Genomic DNA, 26036 nt, shown 5'->3' with positions numbered 1-26036 from the left:
TTCTACTGATTGACTACTCCGTACCAAATGGGGGCAGCTATATGGTTCAGTGGATAGAGTGTCAGTTCTGAATTTAGGAAGACTCATTTTCCTGTGTTCGAATATGGCCTCAGACACAATCTCTAAGAAGCAATCTTTTGGTAGTTCAGTATGGCACTGAATAACTAAATACATTTAGGTAGTGTTGCCACTTATCATATTGCCTTGGTCTATCCATGAGCAATTAATATTTCTCCAACTATGTAGATCAGTCTTTATTTGTATAAAGAATGTTTTCTAGTTGTACTTCTTGTATATATCTCAGTGGGTAGACTCCCGAATATTTTGTACTTTAAATAGAATTCATCTTTCCTCCTGCTGATTTTGTTGGTAATTACAGAAATGGTAATGATTTATGTAGGTGTACTTATATTCTGAAACATTGCTGGTTATTGCTTTAGTTAGTTTTTTAGTGGATCAATATCATCTGTAAAAAGTGGTATTTTTCCTCTTTGCTTATGCTTATTCTTTTTGTTGTCTTATTGCTAAACTAGCATTTCTATCACTATGTCAAATAGGAATGGTGATTTTACTGCTGATTTTATTGGAAAAACTTCTAGTGTATCCCATTACATATAATGCTGGCTCAGTTTTAGATAGATATTATTTATTATGTTAAAGAAAGCTTTGCTTATTCCTGTACTTTTTATTGTGTTTTTCTAAACAATATAACATTTTATAATAATATTTTCCCCAATTACATGTCAAGATAATTTTTAGCATTCATTTTTTACAAGACTTTGAGTTGCAAATTTTTCTCCCTCCCTCTCTTCCCTTCTTCCAAAAATGGTAGGCAATTTGATAATGTAGTTATACATGTGCTATCATGTAAAACATATTTCCATATTATTCACAGTTGTGAAAGAAACAGATCAAAAAGAAAAAATCCACAAAAAGAATAAAGTAAAAAAATATGCTTCAATCTACATTTAGACTCCACCAGTTCTTTATCTGGATATGGACTGCATTTTCCTTCATGAGTCCTTTGTTCTTGTCTTAGATCATCATGTAGTTGAGAAGAGCTAAGTTATTCATAGTTGAACATCACACAATGTTGCTGATACTGTGTACAATGTTTCCTGGTTCTGCTTATTTCACTTTGCATCCATTCATACAAGTTTTTCCAGGTTTTTCTGAAATATGCCTATTCATCATTTCTAATTGCATAATAGTATTTCATTACAATCATATACCATAGCTTGTTCAGCCATTTCCCAATTGATGGGCATCCCTTCAATTTCCATTATTTTGTCACCATGAAAAAGCTGCTATAAATATTTTTGTACATGTAGGTCCTTTTCCCTTTTTTATGATCTCTTTGGGATACAGATCTACTAGTGGTCTTGGTGGATCAAAGGGTATGCACAGTTTGGTTGCTCTCTGGGCATAGTTCCAAATTGTTCTTTAGAATGGTTGGATCAGTTCACAACACCACCAATAGTACACCAGTGTCCCAATTTTCTCACATCTTCTCCATCATTTATAATTTTCCTTTCTGTCATAATAGCCAATCTGACAGGTGTGAAGGTAGTACCTCAGAGTTGTTTTAATTTGCATTTTTCTAATCAGAAGTGATTTAAAGCACTTCTTCATATGCCTATAACCACCTTTGATTTCTTCATCTGAAAACAGCCTGTTCATATCCTTTGACCATTTATCAATCTCAGAATGACTTATATTTTCACAAATTTGACTCAGTTATCTATATATTTGAGAAATGAGGCCTTTATTAGAGACTCGCTATAAAGATTGTTTCCCTGCTTTTCTTCTAATCTTGATTGCATTGATTTTCTCTGTACAAAAGCCTTTTATTTTAATATGGTCAAAATGATCTATTTTACATTTTATAATGTTCTCCCCTTCTTGTTGGGTCATGAATTCTTCCTTTCTCCATAGATCTGACATGTACACTATTCCTTGGTCTTCTAATTTCCTTATGGTGTAGTATTGGTATTGCTTCATTGTTTATGGTACCTTTTAGCAAGGTGTAGTTTCCTTTTAATCTCTTTTAATTAGGTCTATTTTTTGCTTTTGTTTTGTCTGAGATCAGGATTATTACTCTTGCTTTTTTTTTACTTCAGCTGAAGCATAATAGATTCTGCTCCAGCTCCTTACCTTTATTCTGTGTGTGTCTCTCTATTTCAAGTGTGTTTCTTGTAAACAACATATTGTAGGATTCTGTTTTTTGATCCACCCTGCTATCTGCTTCCATTTAATGGGAGAGTTCATCCCATTCACATTCACAGTTATAATTACTGTTTACTTCCCTCTGTCCTTTTTTTCTTCCTTGTTTGTCCTCTCTCTCCTTTCACCCTTTCCCTCCTTCCCAGTGTTTTGCTTCTGTCTACCACCCCAATCTGCCCTCCCTTCTCATTCTTGCCCCTGCCCTTGCCTTACTTAACCTATCAATTTTTTCTATGATACAAACATTATTTTAATATACAAGCCAGAGAAAGTCAAAATAGAAAAACCTATAGACTAATGTTTCTAATGAATACTGATGGAAAATTAAAAATAAGATATTAACAAGGGAATTATGGCAATGCATCACAAAGATTACACATACAGACACACATATACATATTTTGACAAGGTTGGATTTTTAACAAGAATACATTTGGTTCAATATGAGGAAAACTATCAACATAGTTGATAGGGACAGCTATGTGGCACAGTGGATAGAGTGCCAAGGTTGGAGTTAGGAAGACTCATCTTCCTAAGTTCAAATCTGGCCTCAGATGCTTACTAACTATGAGATTCTGGGTAAGACCCATAACCTTATTTGCCTCAGTTCCTCATCTGTAAAATGAGCTGGAGAAGAAAATGGCAAACTATTCCATTATCTTTGCCAAGAAAACTCCAAATGGAGTTCATGAAGAATTGGAAACAACTGAAAAACCATTGAATGACAAAATCAACATAGTAGACTATGTCAATAACAAGAACCATAGCTTATTTAATCTTGGAAAAATTGTTCTTTAAATGTTTGAATTTGCTTGTAAATCAATCTGATCTTAGGATTTTTTTCACCCTCCAGGAGTTCATTTATGGCTTGTTTATTGTCTTTTTTTTCTTTCTGAAATCAGTTTATTTAAGTCCTTTATTTTCTTTTAATCTGAAAACTTTATATTTATTGTATATATTCATATATTTCATTTAGAGTGTCAGGTTTATTGGCATGTAGCTGGGTAAAATAATTAAAGAATTCTTTTGTTTCTTCATTTGTTGTGAATTTTCCTTTTTAATTTTTGAAATTTGATTTTCTTTTTTCTTTTTTAAAAATCAGAGTCATTAAAAAGATATCTAATTGCCATTTTTTAAATCCCAAGATTTAGTTATTAATTCGATGTGTTTAAATCTTTTCACTCTTAATTTTGGCAATTTCTTCTTTGATTTTTCTTGATACTATTTTGGTGTTTAACTGGAGTTTTTAATTAGTTGGCTTGCTTAAGTTTTTTTTTTTAGATATAATTCATTGACCTTAAGAGAACCAACTAATTAAAAACTCCAGTTAAAACGTCAAAATAGTAATTCAGACTTTCTCTGCCCCTTCCTTCTCTCCCTCTCCCCAGCTTCCTTTTGTTATTTTTTTCTGCTTTAGAATGTAAGCTTATCTGCACTTGCCCCACATCAACAGTCCATTGCCAAGTCTTCTTGTTTTTACCTTTACAATATCTCTAGTTTACATCCTTTTCTCTTACACAGCTATTGCCCTAGTACAGAGGCCCTCATCACTTCATGCTTAGACTGTTGCAGTAAATTAGTAAACAATGTGATTTTCCTAAAGCCTGAGTCTGAACATGTCAACTTCCCTTCCCACCCAATAAATTTCAGTTGCTCCCTGTTACCTCCAGGATCAAATAGAAATTCCTGTTTGGCTTTTCAATCCCATCACTGCCTTTCTCTTTCCTTCCTTCACCATTTTCTTGCATGTTACTCTCCTCCACATAGTCTACAATCCAGTTACACTGGTCTCTTTGCTGTTCTTCATACATGACTTTTTCCTGACTCTGTGCTGTTTAATTTGACCCCCATGACTAGATGTTCTCCCTCCTTGCCTCTACCTCCTAGTTTCCTTCAAGACTCAAATCAAATCTCACCTTCTGTAGTCCTTTCCCTCCCCATCTCTGTCTTTTACTCAGTGCCTTACACTGAGATGTATGCTTCCTTGTGTGCTGCATATACAAACATATCAATGCTCTATGTTGTATCTATGCTGTATATGTGTGAGCTCCTTGAGGGTAGGGACTGTGTTTCTGTCTTTCTTAATATCCTTTGTACTTAGCATAGTGCCTACCACACTGTTGTCATTTTTGAGTTGTGTCCAACTTTTCATAAGCCCATTTGGAGTTTTCTTGGCAGAGATCCTGGAGTGGTTTGCCAATTCCTTCTCCAGCTCATTTTACAGATGAGGAAACTGAAACAAACAGGGTGAAGTGACTTGCCCAGGGTCACAAAGCTACTATGTGTCTGAGGCTCCCTCTGGAACTTTGTGTCTGGAAGATGAGTCTTCCTGACTTGAGGCTTGGTACTCTATCCACTGTAGCACCTAACTGCTAGGCACATAGTAAGTACTTAATAAATTCTTCTTCTTTTTTTTTTTTTTTGGTGAGGCAAGTGACTTGCCCAGGGTCACACAGCTAGTAAGTGTAAAGTGTCTGAGGCTGGATTTGAACTCAGGACCACCTGAATCCAGGGCTGGTGCCACCTAGCTGCCCCCTTAATAAGTTTTTATTGACTTAGATGACATTTTTTTGGATAATAAACATTGTTATTTAAAGTTTTGTGTTTCAAATTCTATCCTTCCCCTTCCCCCTCCCTGAGGTGGTAAGCAATCAGCTATAGGTTATACTTGTGCAATTATGTATAACATTTCCATATAAGTCATTTTGTATAAGAAAACTTGAATAAAAAATGGATAGACAGGCGGAGTGCAAGCACGAGCCATGTCACAAAAACCCAGGGATGAGGTATAAGAAAAGACAGATCATAACATCTATCAGTAAAGACTCTAGCAAAGTGGTAGAATTGGAAGCTGGATAGCATGGAGCTGAGGAAATGAAGGCAACAAATGTAGATGACTCTAGGCATTTGGGCGTAAAAAAAAAAAGGACGATAGCTTGACAGTTTTTGAAGGATGGAAAAGATGTGGAAATGTCTGAAGGAAGAAGACAGAAACCAGTGGATAAAAAGTTGAAAATTAGGGAGAGATGATCATCAAAGGGACAAACTCCTAGAGAAAATTGGAGGGGATAGTATGAAGGGCATAAGTCAAGGGGTTGCCATTTGCAAGAAGGACCCATCATTTGAGACTGAAGCAAAGGAGGGTGTGGTTAGTGAGTTGATTTGACCTGTAGTCTTGGGGAAGAGAATGAGAGCTTATAATGGAGAGACTCAGTTTTTCCTGCAAAATATAAGTTCCTCTGCTTAGAGGGAGGGGACAGGTTAGGTTGTGGGTAGTTTGTGAAGAAAAGAGAATTTGAAAATAGCCATTACCTTGAGCCTCTAGAACTGGAAGCATCTAATTTTTCTGGTCTAGATTGGAGTGGAAATATAGCCCTCATCCTGGGTTCAGGTAATTTATAGAGTATCCTAATATGAATGAGTCCATTCTAAAGGCTTCTAGGGAGATGAATAGAGGGACCAACAGTGGAATTTCTGTATGGCGCATTTCAACTTTGATACAATCATAGATTTTATGACATAAATTTAGGGCAGTAGTTCATTGCTTCAAAAAACCTGAACCTGCCTAATGTTTTATCAATCTGGCAACTTAGCCCAGTACTTTATACTCTTAACCAGAGCTACATCTGATAATTGTTTCAAAAGCTTAAAGAGCAGAACCAGTGGACAAAGCCATTTCATTTCAAGGCTATAATCTGCTTTTAAGAGTGTCAGGCAGAACTAGTTAAAAAATTGACTTAAAAAAAGCATTTTTAAAGCATGGTGTGAACTTCTCCCAAGTTCTTTTTAGTCAATCATTATTTCTACATTGTTTTATTCAATAACTTGATTAAGTTTTACTAGGCACTTAAAGCAGCCCATGAAATAGATACATAGGGTATCTATTTCAAAGAGGTATATTTAGATTTAATATCTTTCAGAATATCTCATTTGCATTTGGAGTTTAAAATAATTTAAAATATATTTTAATTTGACTTTTATTCATAAAATATCCTAGCTTCTGGCTGAGGAACTGAGGAGCTAGTGACTTTTAAAAATTTATATTTTTAATAATCTGGTTTTGTTTTCATTACTTTCTTATTATGAAATTATAGTGTTACACTTTTCATTACTTTTTTTATTATAAAATTGTAGTGTTATAAGGGAACATACAAGATCTGTAATTTAACCCTGTGAGAAATAACAAATCCCTTCCCCTTTTATAGACCATCTCACACATTCTAATTAAGGGAATAATTTAAAACTTTGCATTATAGATCGAGAAATATTGGCTGTGGAGGCAGTTTGGCCCAGTGGATAGATTGCTGGACCTGGAGTCAGAAGGACCCAAGTTCAAATATGACCCCAGATACTTGCTAGCTCTGTGACCCTGGGCAAGTCACAACACTCTTTGCTTCAGTTCCTCATCTGGAAAATGAGCTGGAGAAAGAAAATGGCAAACCACTCCAGTATCTCTGCCAAGAAAATCCCAAAAGGTGTCATGAAGAGTCCAACAAGGCTAAAAAATGACTAAAACAAATTTCACTAATAACAGTTGTACCATCTCACAGGAAGAATTTTGGGGGTGATGTGAGTAGAAGAAAAGACAGAGGTCCTGATCTATTATTTCTTCACCATAAGGAATTCAAAGTGTGGAAATTCTCACCACTAGTGCAGGTCAGCAGTTCATTTGCAATTTATATATTTAGAGGATGTGTCTGGGGCACTGAGAAAGATTAAGTGACTTGCCCAGAGTCACAGAAGTAGTATGTCAGAAATAAGACTTGACCTGACTTCTAACTGCTTCTCACTTGAAGAATGTTAAGAACCTTTTTCAGGAAGCTTTCCAAAGGCAACCCAATACATTTTCTCTTTTCCTCTTTAATTCTAGGACTTATTTACAATGTTTCAACAAAATATATGTTCTGTGTTGTCCCTCCAACTACCTATCATAGTGTGAGCAACAGGCATTCTTCATCCATTTGGTTTTTTCCTATATAAATGAATGTGTTGAACTCTTGATTGATTATGGATTTTGTCTGGAAGCCTGGCTGTGTTACAGGGCTCAGTGCAATCATCCCAATGTCATTTGTATACAGGATCTGGAGGGCCTCATCATCTATTGAAAATTCTTCATTTTGTGACTATGCCCTGGGCATCCAACATGTCAGTGTCTGGAACTTTGGGCCAGCACGTCTCCCTGTTTTATGCCTTACTTAATGTTAGTAATGGGGAGTGGGTGAGTAATCATCCAAGAGATATTATGGCATTTTTCAGGATGCCTTGAATGGAAGACACTGTTAGGGGAGACTCCCAAGGTCCTTCCTTTTCCTTATTTAACTATTATTACCCTTTGAAAACAAGAATTCTGAAGGAAAAAAATTGTTTCCTCTCCTACTTTTAGAATGTTATTTAGCCCTGATAATTTTACAGCCTTTTCCTATTGTTCAAATAAATTCACCTTTCTAGGTTTTGTTTGATTCTTATATTTTTATTTCACAGTTCTTAGTCACTTCTGGCCTTTTTTATCAGGAATGCCTGAAAATCCTCCATTCCATTAAAGGTCCATTCCCCGCCCCACCCTCCTCCCCTTTAGGATTATATTGAGCTTTGCAGCATGAGCTGCTTCTGGTGGTAAGTTATCTTTTGCCTTTTGCAGTACTGTATTTTTTTCTCTCTCCACCACCATACACATATTACAAATATGTATAAGCAAATCATTTCTGCAATGGCCACATCAAAATAACAATCTCATTCTGCAGAGAGTTCTTCACTTCTCTATCAGGAGGTGAGTAGCCTTCATCTAGAATTAGTTATGCTGATCAGAGTCTCTAATTCTTTAAAAATTTGTTTGTCTTTGCCACATTATCATTATCTAATGTGTTCTTCTCTGGTCCTGCTCACTAAAGCATCCCCTTCATCATTTCATAGGTTGCAGTAGTATTCTTTAACACTTACCATATCATATATCATCTTTCCAGCCATTCCTCAATTTATGGGCACTCTCCCCCATTCCTATTCATCACTTCAAAAAGAGGTATAGATATTTTTGTTCTTCTTTAGAGCTTATTTTGCTTATGACTAATCCCTATTTTAATATATATTCCTTCTTATTCCCCCTTCTCCCCTTCACCTGTCCCTAATTCTTTCCTATTTTGCTGTTGGGTGAATTGTATTTCTATATCCAACTGTGTCTATATTCTTATTCCCTCCTTTGATCAGTTCAGATGAGAGTAAGGTTCAAGTGTCAGCTGCACCTTTTCCTCCTTGTTTGTATAGATGTCTGCTTGTACACTGTGATTGGTAAGATAATTTTCCCTAAAGTTCTTTTCCCTCTCCACTCCTCCCCTCATGTACTCCTCTTCCCCTCTGTTTCCATTCTCTTAAGATGAAGACATAACAGAACCATTTTCAGGCCTTGTCTAACTTTATTTCCTCTATGACCTAATGTTGATTGGGTTCAGACAGCACACATATCATCTCCTTATATTTGAATGTAAGAAGTTTATCCTTTTATAGTCTCTTATGATTGTTCATCTGTGTTTGAACTCACAATTCCTATGTGGTTGTTCTTTTCATCAGGAAAGCTTGAAAGTGATTTATTTCATTATCATTTTTTCCTCCTGTAGTATTATATTGTTTCCCTAGGTAAATTATTCTTGACTGTAAACCTAGAGTCTTTGCTTTCTGGAATGGTGTATCACAAGCTCTCTACTCTTTTATAGTGGTGGCTGCCAAATTTTGTGTGATTCTCTGACCATGAGTCCATGTTACTAGAAAGAATTCTTTCTTTTTCCCTGCTTACAGTATGTTTTCTTTGACCAGGAAGCTCTGGATTTTGGTTATGATATTTCTGGAAATTTGAATTATGGCACTTCTTTCAAGAGATGACTAGTGAATTGATCAGACTGATGAACATTATGTACAGGCCTCTGTTCTGCTCCTGGCCTTTCTCCTGGAGTTGTTGAGCAACAAATACCATATCATCTGTTCCTTGGCCCTTTTTGAAGCCACACCAGCTCTCAGGCAGATTACTACCTTCCAGGTGAAGGATCAACTTATTAAGGAAGATTTCAGCAATAATCTTGCCATCAATGACTAAGAGAGACCCCCACAGTGATAGATGTCACAGGACAACCTATTTCCTATACCTTTATAGGGATGGACAATGGAGGCATCTTTGAAGTCCTGGGGGATAATCTCCTCTTGCCATATAACTGGGGAAATTTCAGTCATCTTTTGTATGAACAATAGACCTCTCACCCTGTAAATCTCAGCTGGAATAGAATCAACCTCAGAAGCTTTGCCACACAAAAGGAGCCAAATAGCATTAAAACCTCTTCTTCAGTTGGAAATTTGGCTAGAGAGGGAGTGACTTCAAACAGAAGTGTACAATTATTGGTTTCAACACTGATTGATGATTGTCTGTTGAGAACACTATGGAAGTGTTTGGCTCATCTCTCCAGGATGATGTCCTAAACTGCCAAGTATTCAAACTCTTCTTCAAAGAGTGCAACTTCAATGAACTGACCATGCTGTTCAAATGTCAAATGTATTTTTGCCTAAAAGACTGTTTTACAGAAAACTCACAGAAAGCAAACATCCAGATGGTGGTCAGAAGAAGCAATACAAGGACACTCTCAAAGTCTCTCTGAAGAACTTTGGAATTGATTGCGTGACATGGGAGATGCTGGTGAAGGACTGCCCAGCATGACATGCCAGTATCAAAGAAGTCAGTGTGCTCTATAAGCAAAGCAGAATTGTCATAGCTCAAAAGAAACGAGATGCATAAATTTAGAGGCTCCACCCCCAAATGTTCACATGTACTATTTGTGACCAACCTGTGGTAGGTAGAGCCTTCTCTGGTCTGATCACTGACAGTTGGACAAATTGTAACTTGACTAACTTAGTGATGTTGTTTTGGTTCTCTTTGAGAATGAAGGATACCAACCAGTGGATTCTTGCTTTCTACTTTGCCTCTGGTTCTAAGGGATCTGGGCACCTTTCTTTTAAGATTACTTCCAATATAATTTTTTTATTCCAATATAACTTTTTATTTTGGAGTACCTGCAATCAGGTTGTCTGATGATTCTTAATTTTTTTCTCCTTCTTTCCAGGCCACTTGTTTTTGCTATGAGATACATTACATTTTGTTCTAGGTTTTCAATCTTTTGATTTTGTTTTAGTGCTTATTGTTGTCTCATGGAGTCATTGATTTCCATTTGGTTCATTCTAATTTTCAGGGAGTTTGTTTCTTGGGCAAGGTTTTGTACCTCTTTGTGCCAAACTGTTAATTCTCTTTCCAATTTTTTCTTTCACAACATTTCTTTTTCCATTCCTACCTCTCATGCTGTCATTCAATTTATAAAGACACTTTAAGCTTAAAAAAAACCCCTCATCCTTTTGCTTTATCTCTTCTAGGAATTCTAGCTGAATCTTTGCCTGGGCTGAGATTTTCCTCTGAGGCTTTGCTTGTAGAAGTTTTGGAGTAATTCTTTTTCTGAGTTTGTGTCTCAAATGTGCTGGACACTATAATAGCTTTTCATGGGATTTTTCTTTTTGCTCATTCTTCTAGCCTGCTTTCTGACTTCACACTTGATATTAGGGCTGAGGTCTGTCTTTTGGAGGGAAGGTGTGGGCTGCTTTTGTTGCTTCTTTCTTAGGATTCTGAGTGTTATATAATTTTGGGATCTCAGGGACAGGTTGGGGACCTGCAAGCTTTCAGTGCTCCCAAAGTGGTCTGATCAATGGAAAAATCTGATTGCTGACCCTCCAGCCTCACTTCCACTATCTCCCATCTGGGCATAGGGTATGTTCAGGGAAGAGTTCTGGTGTGAGGTCTTCTGAGACTTTTTTCAGGGCTGCTTTCTACCTTTGGTGACCATCTGATTCACCCAATTTCACCTGTGGTTCCAAGAAACTGTAGCATGTGCAGCTGTCACACTGGTATAAACAGATGGTTTATCTATTTAGCAGATGGGCTAAACCAGGTTCAGGGTAACTGAGAGGCCTCAAACATTGGGGAGTTGGGGTAAAAGAAGGGGGCCGATGAGAATTTGTTCCAATGGTCATGAAGATGGCTAAAGAAGAGCTTGGTTAGACAATGAAGACACCAAAGCCATCCATTGCATCCTAGGCATCATCAGTTATCTTCACTTTTGTTTTTCCACTGGATTTGGAAGAGAGTGAGGCTGATGACTTTATGCAAATCTGCCTCACCTAAATCCAATTTATGCACAAATCAAAAGATATCACCCAATACCATTTTACCTACCTCAAAGTCCTGTGGTGACAGGCATGTGACAAAGCAACAGGTGAGGTTACACTGGGAGCTCTAGTCCCTACCCTCTAGTGCATATAGATGGCTCTGGCCATAGGGTCATCTTCTCACTGGACTGAAGCAGCCATGGGATTCAGTAGCACCTTGGCTGTCTGAGCAGTCTTGTGTGTGTGTGTGTGTGTGTGTGTTGAGGCAGTTGGGGTTAAGTGACTTGCCCAGGGTCACACAGCCAGCAAGTTTCAAGGGTCTGAGGCCGGATTTGAACTCAGGTCCTCCTGATTCCAGGGCTGGTGCTGTATCCACTGTGCCACCTAGCTGCCCCCTGAGCAGTCTTCTTTTTTTTTTTTAATTAAATTTTATTTTTTTAACAGGGCAATGAGGGTTAAGTGACTTGCCCAGTGTCACACAGCTAGTGTCAAGTGTCTGAGGCTGGATTTGAACTCAGGTACTCCTGAATCCAAGGCCAGTGCTTTATCCACTGTGCCATCTAGCTGCCCCTCTGAGCAGTCTTTTTTTAAGGATGGCACTGCTTATCTCCTGGCATGAGAAAGGAGCTAGAAAAAATGCCCTAAAAATTGTCTGCTTCACCCAATCCTGGCTGGCTTGTTGTGGCAGATGGAGATCCCACCCTGAGGTCAAAACACACAAAAAAATGTATAAGAACTTTTGCAAAGATAATTCCACTTGCCATTGGTACAATGAATGTATACATGCTTATAGAAAACATAAAATCCAGTAGACCTTAATGATGAAACAGCTCTTGTGAGAGAACTCAGCAGTTATCACATCCAAATAGTAGCCCTGAATGAAACAAGGCTGGCAAATGAAGGCTGGATCCAAGTTGGAGCTGGATACACATTATTTTGGAAGAGATGGTGTAGGTTTCGTGATCAAAACTAATCTTGCCAACAAGCTTACCAAGAGGTATGCCTACCAAGAGGAGTCAATGACAGATTCATGACAATGTGATTGCCACTTGCAGGAAATACCACACTACCATCATCAGTGTGTATACTCCCACCATGATAAACCTAATGAAGCCAAAGAAATATTTTATGAAGACCTGGAGATGATTTCATCATCAATGTGTCAAAAGAGGATAAGCTTATAATTTTGGGTGACTTTAATGCAAGAGTACACACAGACTACCAGACATGGCAGGAAGGAGGGATGGAGTTGGATACAGCGACAACAATGGTTACCTATTATTGAATATGTACGCATCTCTTGACCTTCTCATCACTAATAATATCTTCCATTTACCTATATGTAATAAAACTTCATGGATACACCTTCACAGCAAACACTGGATTTAATAGACCATGTCACTGTAGGGAGAAGAGACAGGATGTGAGACTGTGACAAAGGCAATGTGTGGCACAGCATGCTGGGCTGAACACAAACTTATCCTCTCCAAGCTAAAAATTTGCATTCAATAAAAGTAGCAGCCCCAAGACAAAATGACTAACGTCAACAGGTTAGAGTACTTTTCCCAAGGAAAACACTAGTAAAAGTATGTACAAGTTGCTAACTCGGAGGGAAAGCTGAGCCAATACATGGTTGGCAAGAGTGAAGCAGAAAAGGAGTGGATAGTTTGCAGAGATTTGGTATACAGCACTGCATTTACTCAGCTGGGACAGAACATTTGCAAACATCAAGATTATTTTGATAAAAATGATAAATTCAGAAGCTGCTAAATGAAAAATGAGAACTCCACAGGGTTTACCAGCAAGATAATTCATATATCTCTAAGAGAGCCTTCAGGGCATTGTAAAAGTGCTTTGGTTTGTTATGATCAGCAGAAAACTGAATTTCATCTGCCTTCTTACTGAGCTAAGAATTCCTACATCTCTGTAAGCTTCACCTGCACTTTATTTTTGATGGAGTTAACTGTTGCTTTCTTCTTTTTTTTTGGTGGGGCAATGGGGGTTAAGTGACTTGCCCAAGGTCACATAGCTAGTAAGTGTCAAGTGTCTGAGGCCGGATTTGAACTCAGGTCCTCCTGAATCCAGGGCCGGTGCTTTATCCACTGCGCCACCTAGCTGCCCCCTGTTGCTTTCTTCTTAAGGTAAACTGCCAAGCATTCAAATTCTTTTTCAAAAAGCGAGACTGATGGGATGGATATGTTCTTCGAATGCCAAACAAGTTTGCCTAAAAGACTATTTTACAGAGAACTCACACAAGACAAGCAATCTCATGGAAGTCAGAAGTGACATAATGACATTCTCAAAGTCTTTCTGAAGAACTTTGGAACTGATTGTATGACATGGGAGATTCTAGCGAAGGACCACCCGACATGGCATGCCCACATCAAAGAAGCCACTCTGCTCTATGAGGAAAGCAGAATTCCAGTAGCTCAATAGAAATATGAGCTGCACAAATCCGGAGACTTTTCCACTCCAAATGTTCATGTGGAGTCTTTGTGCCTGACCTGTGATAGAGCTTTCCAAGCTCATACTGGTCTGATCAGTAACAGTCGGACACACTGTACCTTGACTACAACATAGTCATGTAATTTTGGTCATCTTTGAGAATGAAAGATAATAACCAACCAACTAGCCAACGAACAACTCTCCCATCTGAGTTCTGCAAGTTCTTGACTTGAGTTTAATTCTGAGTAACAATATATTGCTGCTTGACTTAAACATCTGGGAAGTTCTACTGGTTCAGAATAACATAATTGAGAACTTCCCTTTGGTTTAGGAATACTGGTTTGGTTATTCTTCTGTAGGCTTCAGAATGGGCTAGAAGCTGGAACTAAGGCATTGTTCTACCTCTGGGCTTTGAGCTGTACCATTGCTGCTTGCTGCTGCATGTATTTCTTGGTTTGGGCTTTTAGGAGCAAGATTGTTTCAGTCCATTTTGGATCTGTGACCAGGCACTTCATAGTGAGCAACAAAGCTGCTACTTGGCACCTGTTCATGTTGAAGTGTCCAGTAGGGGTGTGGGATCTCTTTTTGCTCTGGTGCACTGTCTCTCCCAGTACTGGAATGCTTCTTACACACTACTTCTGGACAGATACATTCCCCAGTATCTACACTCTTTGTTTTCCTATACATACCTGGACTGGAAAAATGACTCATGGATTTCTCCATCAGAATTTGATCTGGTATATTTTTTATATCCTCTTGGAGATTTTTGTTTGTTTTTTCTTTTTTGGGGCGGGGGAGGGTAGGGGGAGTTCACCATACTGCTTCTTATTTTGTTACTCCACCATCTTGGTTCCATCTCTTTGGCAGTGTTTTATTTCAGTATTTCCTACTATGTATAGTAGGTACTACTACTTTTGTGATCCTGTGATTTTTCTGGACCTAAACTTCTTTCTGCATGCTGTAGTTGTGTTTTTGTTTTTTGTAATGTGGTAAGATTTTTGCTGACATTCCTGAGACTTTTCCTTTTGGGAATTCTTTAAGGAAGTGATAGGTATAGTCTATTTTCACTTTGGCTTCTGGGTATAATAGAGCTGGACAGTTTTGTCATTCATAATTTCTTAAAATACAATGTCCAAGGTTTCATTAAAAAATCAGTTTTTAGGTTAGTCCAATGATTCTGAAATCATCTGACTGATGAGACTTCCAGCTGAGTTGTTTTTACATCATATATATGTTCTAATTTTTCAGTCTTTTTTTGAGGGGCAATGAATGAGGTTAAGTGACTTGCTTAGGGTCACATAGCTAGTGTTGTGTCTGAGGCTGGATTTGAACTCAGGTCCTCCTGAATCTAAGGCCGGTGCTTTATCTACTATGCCACCTAGCTGCCCCCTTAATTTTTCAGTCTTAAACCTTGTTCTATTTCTTACTGTCTCATGGAGTCATTGATTTTGTTCAGTCAATTCTAATTTTCAGGGAGTTCATTACTTGGATTATATTATTTTCTCTTCAAGCATTTTCCTTCCTATTCTTTTTTTGTTTTTGTGGGTTTTTTTTTTCAGGGCAATGAGGGTTAAGTGACTTGCCCAGGGTCACACAGCTAGTAAGTGTCAAGTGTCTAAGGCTAGACTTGAACTCTGGTCCTCCCGAATCCAGGGCCGGTGCTCTATCCACTGCTCCACCTAGCTGCCCCCTTCCTATTCTTTTTTTGAGATTTTATTTCATGTTTCTGTCCTGCTTTATTTCTTCTAGGTATTCGTGTAGTCATTATAGATATTTTTTCCTGAGTCTCTGCTTTCAGTTGTTAGTAAGTCACTTTCCTTCTAGGTTGGATTTTCAAGTATCTTTAGGTATTTTGGCATTTATTATAATTCTTTAAAGTGATCTTTATTTTCTTCAGTTTACTGATGTCTTCAGCCTTAGTTACTGAACTGGAGCTTGTGTTAGGACCAAGCTTTGTTCTTTGCTCTGCTTGGTGGCTGAGCTTGAATTTAACCCAGGTCTGGACTGCCTACAACACCTCCTAGAGTTAGATCCTTCTGGATCTTTGAAATTTATAGTGGTGGTTCTTTGGGGCCCTTTGTAATGGCTTAGAACTGAGTGCCAAAGAAGCCTTAGGCCTAAAGTCCTGGGATGTTCTGGCCTGAATGAAGCCATGCATGCCACACTCACTGGTCCATTGCTTTCTCCCTCCTCAGCCCTCAAAGTAAACAGCCCCAACCAAATCAACTTAAAAAATAAGCTAATGTTTTGTTTAGGCTTCTACTAACATTAATTTTATTTCCCTGTATCCAACTCTCGGATTTGGTAGAATGAAGTAGCCAAAGAATGTACTAAGAGGTATGGAGAAGTCAGTCATGGAATAAGTGTTTTTTCCCTAGCTATACCACAAACCATAAAATCTATATGTGGATGTTTAAAAAGTCAGCTCTCAATTAACAAAAATAATCAACTTTGCAAGTAATGTAAATTCACTGACATCAAATTTTATCTCGTTTAGTGACATATTTTAAAAAATACTGTTTCAGAAATCAAACTCTTCATTGGCAAGCTATTGGTAATCCTCGATGTCAAGGAACGTGGAAAAAAGTTCGGCGAGTGGATCATTGCTCCTGTCCAGCTGTGCACAGTTTCATTTTTATTTAGAGCTTAAGCAATTAAAAAAAATTGTGAATATTTTTAATATCATAAGGAACATTTAACACATTTCACAAATCCTAAAAAAAATTACCTGCTGTGTGTGCTAAACATTTAATTGTCATGCTTTGAAGAAAATAAAGGAATAAAGAAGGGAAATGTGGCAGAAAATCCATGTCTCAAAGTAGGTGACTATCTACATGACTGCTATGGTTCAGTGTAGTTGAGATTTGTCTATACTAGGTCACTTCTATCTTGGTGAGAAGTCAGAGACACACATGACATATAATTATATTGCATTGAAGGTATTGTCCCACATCCAACAAGGGTCTTTATACTTCAAGTCATGTTAGGATTTTTTTCCATGTCAAAAATCTCCTTTGAGCTTCCTAAATAGTTAGGAATATTTCCTGAGTATTGGTCCTTATTCTCAAAAACTTTTCAGACAGGATAAGTTATTTAATCTTTCAGAAGCACTTTATAACAACATTTACTGCTCTGCTAAAGTTTCTGTTGGAGGAAGTAAATGGATACTAATGATTTTGGTAGACAAGAACAATCCCATGTTAATTTAAGGGTCAATATAATTTACTTTTAATATTGAGTCATGAAGAAAACTTAGGAGTGGAGTAATTATGTCTGTTGGAGAATTTATTCCATTAACATCCAAGAAACATTTCAAGTGTAAGAATTAAGTGCCTCAAAAATATCTCAGAATTAAGGGGAGAATTTTAAACCATGGGATGTTGTTTAACAATGTGATTGCTTTATCTTTAAAAATTTCTCCTGTTTAAAAGATGAAATAAAAATACTACTTTTGTTTCTTGTGCATGTTTTTTTGGGGGGGGGAATGAGAAGAGAGAAGAATTTGAGGCTGCAGTAGGCTAATAGCCCACTTACTATTTATATTACATCAAAACAAAGTGGTAAAATATTTCTCTTTTACTCAGGTCAGTTAAAAACGTATTAGGGGGTAGCTAGGTGGCACAGTGGATAGAGCACCGGCCCTGGATTCAGGAAGACCTGAGTTCAAATCCGGCCTCAGACACTTAACACTTACTAGCTGTGTGACCCTGGGCAAGTCACTTAACCCCAATTGCCTCACCAAAAAAAAAAAAATGTATTAGGCACCTGTTTGTCAGGACATGTGGTGGGGGAGTTGAGGCTACAAAAAAATTCCTTCAAAAAGGATCTACAACATGTACACAGGGAAGTAAATACTGCCTGGAAAACGGCATATGAAGAGGTTAAATGACATAAGTCCACAGAGTAAGGTGGCATGATATTAAAGTTTTGGACTCTTCTAGTGACTACCCTGATCGGGATTCTTATCCTTAGGTCTCTGCACTTAGTATTTTAGTAACTGTATTTCAGTATAATTGGTTTTCTTTGCAATCCTATGCATTTTATTTTATGCATTTAGAAATGTGATTCTGAAAAGGGGTCCATAGACTTCACCAAATAACCATAAAGGGGTCTGACAAAAAAAAAAAAGTGAAAACTCTTACTCTGACCTTGGGCCAAGCATTTCTCCAAGATCCAATTTGTTCAGCTGTAAAATTAATATTTCTAGAAAGAATATAACATAAGAATTAGAATTTGAGGGAGAAGGGAACCTTTTGACTGCAAATAAGTGGCATAGTCCAGAGCATTAAATATGGAGTTAGGAGCTCAGTTCAAATGCAGCCTCAGAAACTAGCTATGTGTCCTTGGCAAGACTCTTAACCCAGTTTTCCTCAATTTTCAAAATGGGGTTAATAGGACCTACCTTGAAGGACAGAAAGGGAAAGAAAGAGAACAAAGCAAAGAAAATCTTTAGAAAAGGTGAAGAAAATGCCTATCTTTTGGGGAATGGCTACACAAATTGTGGTACATGAATATAACGGAATATTATGTTGTAAGAAATATTCAGAATGATGAATACAAAGAATAGAAATATTTACATGAACTGATGCAGAGTGAAGTAAGCTGCATAAAATATACACTGGCTACAACAATGTAAATGGAAAAAGAACTACAAAACAATTTAAAGTGAATGTTACAGAATTCCAAAGAAAAAGCATGGCTCTCAAGAGCAAGTATAAGAAGACACCTCCCCTCATTCTTTTGCAGAGGTGTAAGGTCCTTGAGTAAGGAACACTGCATAATTTTCAGGCTTTTAAGATGCATTGATTAGGATTTTCTACTTTTTCTCCTTTAAAAATACTGTTATAGGAGATGGCTGGGGGGAGCAGGGAAGAGAAGGATCTTGGGAAAAAATTAGAAGAGGTAAAAACAGAAGAAATAATTTTTTAAAAGGCACAGAAAAACAAGAAAGACTAAAAATACATGAGAGGAATTTTGAATTAATCATTTAATTAAACAGGGAAAAATAAAAAGGAAAGAATCATATAACAAAAGGGGGAATTAACAAAAAGTAAAATTGGGAAAGAGTTGACAAATCGGAGAGGATGAGTTTGAGGGTGAAAGCGAGAGAACCTTTGAGAAGAGAGTTGCCTAGATTAAACAAAAATAATCATGGAGACAAGAAGAGGGAAAAAAATTCTGATTTGGGGAAAAAACACCCCAATACTAGAAACAAATGGGGGAAAATATAAACCTATCACATAATTTGAAATATAAGTGGATTAATGCAATAAAACAAAAGCAGGTGACCGTAGAAAAGACAAAACTTCATATTATATTGCTTACAAGAAACAAACCACCCTCAAAAAAATATACTGACTAAAAATGAGAGGCTAGAACAAAATTTACCATGCACTGGGTGAATCAAAAAAAAAGGTAGAAACTGCAATCATGTTAAAACAGACAATCTAAAGGGAAAGGCATAATCATTTATTAAGAGCATTCTATGTGCCAGGACTATGGGAAATGCTTACAAATCATTTCATTTGATCACCACATCAACTCTGTGAGGTTGGTACTGTTTTATAGTTGAGGAAACTGAGGAAGACGGAGGTTAAGTGACTTGCCCAGGATCACACAACTAACAAGTGTCCGAGGCTGGATTTGAAGTTAGGTCTCAGGTCAGGTCTTCCTGACTCCAGGTGCAGTACTCTCTCTACTGTGCCATATAGCTGTCAATATAAATAGAAATAAAGAAGAAAATTACATTATGCTGAGTGGACATCTCAAACTGGTGTTCTGTGTTGTCCTTGTTTTGTTGTTTTCAGTCATATCTGACTTTTTGCGATCCTATGGTGTTTTCTTGGTAAGGAAACTGGAATGGTTTGCCATTTCCTTCTCTAGTATACCCCCATTTTAGAGATGAGCAACTGTGGCAAATATTTGCCCAGAGTCACACAGCTAGTAAATGTCCGATGTCACATTTGAACTCAGATCTTCCTGACTCCAGGTCTTGTGTTCTATTCCCTGGGGCACCTATCTACCCAAGTAATTTTTTTTTTTAACTACATAATCTCCCTAATATCCTGAGACAACTAAATTGACCTTTCATCAACAATAGCATTTGTGTGGATAAGAGCATAACAAACTGGTACTATTTTCCGGCATTATGCCTAGCAACCCCTACCTCATCCTTCTACTTTTTAAAAAATTCAATTTTATTTGTAGTTCCAAATTTTCTCTCCTTCCACCCCTGCCTATTGACAAGGAAAAAAAAAGTCCATTACCAATATGTAGTTATGGAAAAGAAATTTCCCCATTATTCATGTCCCCCCCCCAAAAAAAAGCAAGAAAAAGATAGCATGTTTCATCATGAGTTCTTTGAAATTGGGATTGGTCATTGTATTATATTGCTCACAGTTCCATCTGATCATCACCAGTCATCTTGACCTATGTCTTACCACTGGACTCAGATGACTCTGGAGGAGTGAGGCAGATGACTTTGCCCAGCAAAGTCACTTCTTGCAAGACATCACCCTTCTGATGTCATTAGTCCTCTTAGAGAACAAAGGACAAACAACAAAGAAATCAGAGTTCCCAAGTTTTTCAGAGATGAGATGATTGTCTTTCCAATATCTTTACTGTATAAATTGATCTGGTTTTGTTTACTTCACTTTGCATCATTTCATACAAATCCTCTCAGGTTTTTCTGAAACCACCCCCCCCCCCTTCATAATTTCTTACAGTACCTTAGTATTCCATCACATCATATATACCATAACTTATTCAGTCATTCCCCAAATAATGGGCATCTCCTCAATTTCCAATTCTTTGTCCCCACAAAAAGAGCTGTTATAAATATTTCTGTACATATGGGTGGGTCCTTTTCACTCTTTCTTTGGTCTCTTTGGGGTAGACCCAGTAGTGGCATTGCTGGGTTGAGGGGTATGCAGTTTATTAGCTTATTGGATAACATTCAAAATTGCTAGGAAATCAAGAGGGGAAAAAACAAATCCCTGCCTTTAATGGGAAGTGGGGGAGATGGGACATGTACACAAAAGAGCATGATGCAAGGCAGACCTAAAATGCTTCAAGAAAATGGAGAGCACTTACTTTCTGGAGGGGAGATAAAATGAGTGAAGGTTTATTTTATTGTTTATTTGTTTGTTTGTTTTTTGGCAGGGCAATGGGGGTTAAGTGACTTGCCCAGGGTCACACAGCTAGTAAGTGTCACGTGTCTGGGGTCGGATTTGAACTCAGGTACTCCTGAATCCAAGGCCGGTACTTTATCCACTGTGCCACGTGAAGGTTTATTTTAAAAGGTTGCGTCTGCTATGTCTTAAAGGAAGAAATGGATCTCCAACAGGCTGAGATGTTGAAGGAAGGCTATTAATATTTGGAGAATGGTATACATAAAAACATGGATGTGGGCTATCACAGAACAAATGCTACTTGAGTTTATCTAGAAGAGAATCCCAGAAGGGATGAAATAAGGGTGAAAACATAAGATGACAGTGAAACTGCAGAGGTCCTCAACATTAGACTGTAGGATGTATTTCATACTCTAGAGAAAAGGGATTTGAGCAGGGAAGTAGCATGGTCTGACTTGTGTGATAATGATGCATGGCTAGAGGCAGCGAGGTGGCACAGTGGACAGCATACTGATCTTAAAAGTCAGGAAGACCTGAGTTGAAATCCAACCTCAGAATATATCTGAGCTGGGTAAGTCACTTAACTGCACAGCCTTAGTTTCCCTATCTATAAAATGATTAGAGTAACTACCTCACAGAACTGTTCTGAGGATCAAATGCCAAAAGTAAAGTGCTTTATGGACTATGGAGCACTGCATGTATTAACTATTATTACTGTGAATATTATTGGTACTATTCTAAAGGATGGATTGGACAATGGAGAGAATGGAAGAAATGGGATCATTATCACAATGTTGGCAGTGATAAAATCAATATAAAAGGAGAATATGAATTATTTTCTAGGTAGTAATTAACAGGATTTGGCTCTTGATTGGATTGGGGGGAGAGAGATGAGTCAGGTAACATTGAGGTTACAAGCTTAGGTGAGGGATGTATGGTGGTGCCATTGCCTTAGAAATAGTGGGTGGGGCAGGGGCAGATTTTTGTGGTAGAACAGCAGATTATTTTGTACCTTCTGATTTTTAAGATGGAAAAGGGACATCCATGTGGAGACTCCCTTATGGGAGATATATGGCTCTATCCTTAGATAGAGCCCCTCTACTCCTTTATCAAGCTCATTCATTCACATAGCTGTGATTGTCACCTCTAAGGAAATGATTAAAAACCTATCTATCTAGTCTCAAACTATTGCCCGAACTCTTTTGTTTTTACATATCCACCCATGTATTTATATGGAGTTGTCCTGTCAGTACTTTAAACTCCACATACTACAAACAAATTATCTTTCTCCAAACACTGCTGACTATACTTCTGATATGATGCCCTGACTTGAGTGTGTTCCCTCATTTCAGCTTCCTTTCGTGTACTGTCTTTGACCATGACAACATAAGCTTCTCGATGGTCTTTTGGTTTGAATTTTATTATTAGCAAATATACTTAAGCATAGTGCTGGGTACACAGCAAACACTTAATAAATGCTTGTTGTTTTATGCATGGAAAAACATTATTCTGACAAGCCAATAGGCTTCAAATTGCCCAAGGGGCTAAAGATACAAAAAAAGGTTATGAGCTCTTGTGCTGTACTATTATCTGCATGACTGAAGCAGAGGGTGTCAAAAAGTGAGTTGGTTATCTATGAGACAAGAGTCCTAATAGCTATCTGATTTTGTGCATATTCAAATACTTGGCAACAATATGAGGATTTGAGGTTTTATTGAGTAATACACAATTTCAACAGCAAAAGGTTCGACTGAATTTTTAAATAATAAATGGAAAAGACACAGACACAACTATTTCAATGTTTTCTTATATTCAATCCACAAACTCTAATCTCTAATACTTGCAAAGCAGATCTAGAGTTATAAATAAATTTGACATGTTTTTTCTTAGTTTGATAATTTAACAAAGAAAAACAGTCTAGTTAGTCCTACTAACTTGATGCATTCATGCATAACAATTAAGTGATTCTTTGATATTCCTTGTCCAAGACATGAAGAACAAAATGCTTGAGGTGAACAAAACAAGCACTGCTGATTCCAAGAGTTCTTTAATCATCTTTCACCTAAGTGATATTAAAATCATTAATATGATCTATCAGAGTTCAAGTGTTTCTAGTACAATTAATACACTTTGCTGGTACTATGTTAAATAACAAAATTACAGAACTTGATATTTATGATGTATGTTTTCCTATATAATACTACAAAAGTCAAGCTTAACATTTAAGTTAAAAGTCCATTAGAACAAAGTCAAAATAATCTGTCATATAAGGAAATTAGCCAATATTATGTTATTTTAGGTATGTAATTTATTATCTCCAAACTTCCTCCTTATATGAAAACATACACTGCATAGAATGAACACTGTGTATTTATGATTTTATCAGTGAAGCTTTGACAGTGACCCACTGATGCCATAAAGCCAAGCAAGTGTATCTTAGCAGAACATTTATTATTCAAATGCTCAAAATATTAAAATTCTGTTTGGTAGATTTTTTTCCAGACTATTCTATATTAAACCAAGCAAAATGACAGTATGTGGCATGGTTCAAAAAAAGACACAGTACTAAGAAGCCTGTCTAATGACTTTGTTCACAGAAAAATATACTATCACACCAAAACATTTTAAAATTTCAAAATACAACATTGACTGCTAATGTTTTAAACAAACCAATTGATCTAAATGCTTTTCCTTATTTAACCCACCTTTTACAAACACATTCAGTTATCACTGTCTGGAGAAACATGTTCTAACCTCTTCAAAGTGCGCCACCTGTCCTTTAACATAACATTTGTTCGATTGCTGAATTTGTAACTTGAGAGAATTTTCTGCCAATTTCCCTCTCCATATTTTCTCACCCCTGATTTCAGTTTCTGGTCTTCATCCCAACTCCAGGCCTTCAGACAAAAAGAGAAAGTAAGTTTACACTTGATTTTTGCAATGTATAAATGTATATTTGTGGATTCTATGTTGTTCTACTACAGTCCAATTTCAATTTTTTGGGTGATTTAAAACTTTTTGATTGAATGTATGGATGCTATAATTCTTCCAGCAGAGTACTGTTGAAAGAATTGTGATTGTTACCATCATCAACAAAGACCATGGCAGAAGTATATTAAAAAAAAAATTCAGAGATCTGCATTTAAAATTCTCTCCCTCCCTCCCTTCCCCTATCCCCTCATATGATAAAATTTGCATAGCAAAGAAAACCCAGAAATGTCTATGATTGTTAATCAACAGAAAACATTAAAAAAAGTATTACCACCAGTGGTTTATCACTATTGGTATACTGCATTTTTAAAAAGGATAAACTGCATTTTTCACAGAAGGATATAATTACCTTATGATTAGTTACTAAAACTATTCATCCCTAAGGTGACCAATACACACACTTCAGCTAGGTGGCTAATTCTGATAGAAAGAGAAATTATGGAATATTCTTTAAATTACTTTCTTATCAATAAGTTCAGATATATGACAATTCCTTCACATATATTTCGACTTGGGAGAACCAACGTATTTGCAAAACACAGGTGGCCAGTGCTGTAATACAGCCTGTGACTACGGGCAGGAAAAAAACAACTAAGTGGCTAACCTGAAAATGAAAATATTACCTTATTAGAATGATACTCAAATGAAGTGAGCCAGTAAGTACTTTATAAAGCCCTTTACTATTTTACATGAGACCAATAAGCAAGGAGAGAGGAATTCTTATAGCTTTTGAAAGAAGGGAAAGATTCTAGAGGCATGGAAAAAATCTGACATTTTTATGAGAATAATCTACACATAAATCAATGGCATTTCGTGAAAAAGGCATGAAAAGGGAGCAAGTCTGTTTTTTTAAATGATATTGTACAGCCGACTTCTACAGACAGAAAAGAACTAAAGGTGTAAAGAACACAATATCCTAATAGATTTATTGTTTGTTGGTTATAAAAAAAGCATTTGATTCAATAGTGTAAAATGTTGCCTTAAATTGTCTCTCTCTCTCTCTCTCACACACACACACACACTCTCTCTCTCTCTCTCATACAAGATTCCTTGAAAGATGTAACAGAGCTAACTGCTTGATGACCTTTTGAGATGAAGAAGAGCATAAGATAAGGAGACTAATGCTTGATAAATGTTTGGCACCATCCTGGAAAACATCATAACATCAAAAATCAAAGAAATATCTCCTTGAGATGGCTATGTCCTCCAGGTGCTCCAATTTGTGGATGAATGACATTGTGCAGGCTACACCACCCCCTGGAATAAAAACAAAGCCTCATAAAGAGATCAATAATCATTCATGAATTCTGGCCATCGAGCTACACTGGAAAAAAACAAGTGGAGAAAGAATTTCTGTTGTTGAAACTACAACAGATGATTGAATGAACTACCCATAAAACTTATCCATTAGGATATATCTTGAACAATGAGCAGAACCCCCATAACTAAAACTAAAAGGAAAGAAAAGCAAACTGAATTAACTATCAATTAAACAAGAACCCATTTTTAAAGTAATGTGTTGATGTTGTATGGTGATGAGTCATAGGCTGTACTCATCAATTAAGAAGTGTGCAAGAACAGTACATCAAAGGATGTCATTAGAAAGATATATAAGCAAAAAAGATGGACTGATCATTTGACAAATGCAAGGGTAACTGATAGAGAACTCGGGTATGCAATGTGAAGAGAATGAGGAAAAATATCATTGGCATGCCAGGTGGAGGTATGGGATGACATAAACAAGTGTCATACACGGGTCATGAACTTCATTACAAGAATGGATCTGTTTTTATGAAACCACAAATTTTCTGAAGAAAACTAGACCTTTTATTTTGGGAAATACAGAAGTAACACATGGACATTTCCCCTTTCACTTAAAAATCCTTTCCTATACTGACTTTGACAAAAATTAAAATTTTATTCTGAAAGTCTAAGCAAAACTTTCATAAGAAAAATATTTCATAAGTAGTGATGAATTTGATGAATTCTACTAACTGTCAAGTAATACATTCCTGTTATGGCAAAACTTACTAGAAGGGTGTCCTTTTGAGTAATTTTATT

At 37.0% G+C, this 26036-nt stretch overlaps 2 protein-coding genes across 2 annotated transcripts in view; one reads left to right on the top strand and one right to left on the bottom strand.

The window, feature by feature from the left end:
- SBSPON (somatomedin B and thrombospondin type 1 domain containing) overlaps positions 1-17529 on the top strand; it is a 54688-nt gene extending 37159 nt beyond the window's left edge. The window contains exon 5 of the mRNA XM_043976342.1: positions 16380-17529. Within this exon, the coding sequence (XP_043832277.1) occupies positions 16380-16497 (118 nt within the window). The 3' untranslated portion in view covers positions 16498-17529. The remainder of the gene's footprint in view (positions 1-16379) is intronic.
- Positions 17530-22680: 5151 nt separating this feature from the next.
- TERF1 (telomeric repeat binding factor 1) overlaps positions 22681-26036 on the bottom strand; it is a 43198-nt gene continuing 39842 nt past the window's right edge. Inside the window, exon 10 of the mRNA XM_044004135.1 lies at positions 22681-23881. Within this exon, the coding sequence (XP_043860070.1) occupies positions 23705-23881 (177 nt within the window). The 3' untranslated portion in view covers positions 22681-23704. The remainder of the gene's footprint in view (positions 23882-26036) is intronic.

This window comes from Dromiciops gliroides, chromosome 1 (assembly GCF_019393635.1).
Source record: "Dromiciops gliroides isolate mDroGli1 chromosome 1, mDroGli1.pri, whole genome shotgun sequence".
Lineage (NCBI taxonomy): Eukaryota > Metazoa > Chordata > Mammalia > Microbiotheria > Microbiotheriidae > Dromiciops > Dromiciops gliroides.
This window is presented reverse-complemented; position numbering and strand designations above follow the sequence as displayed.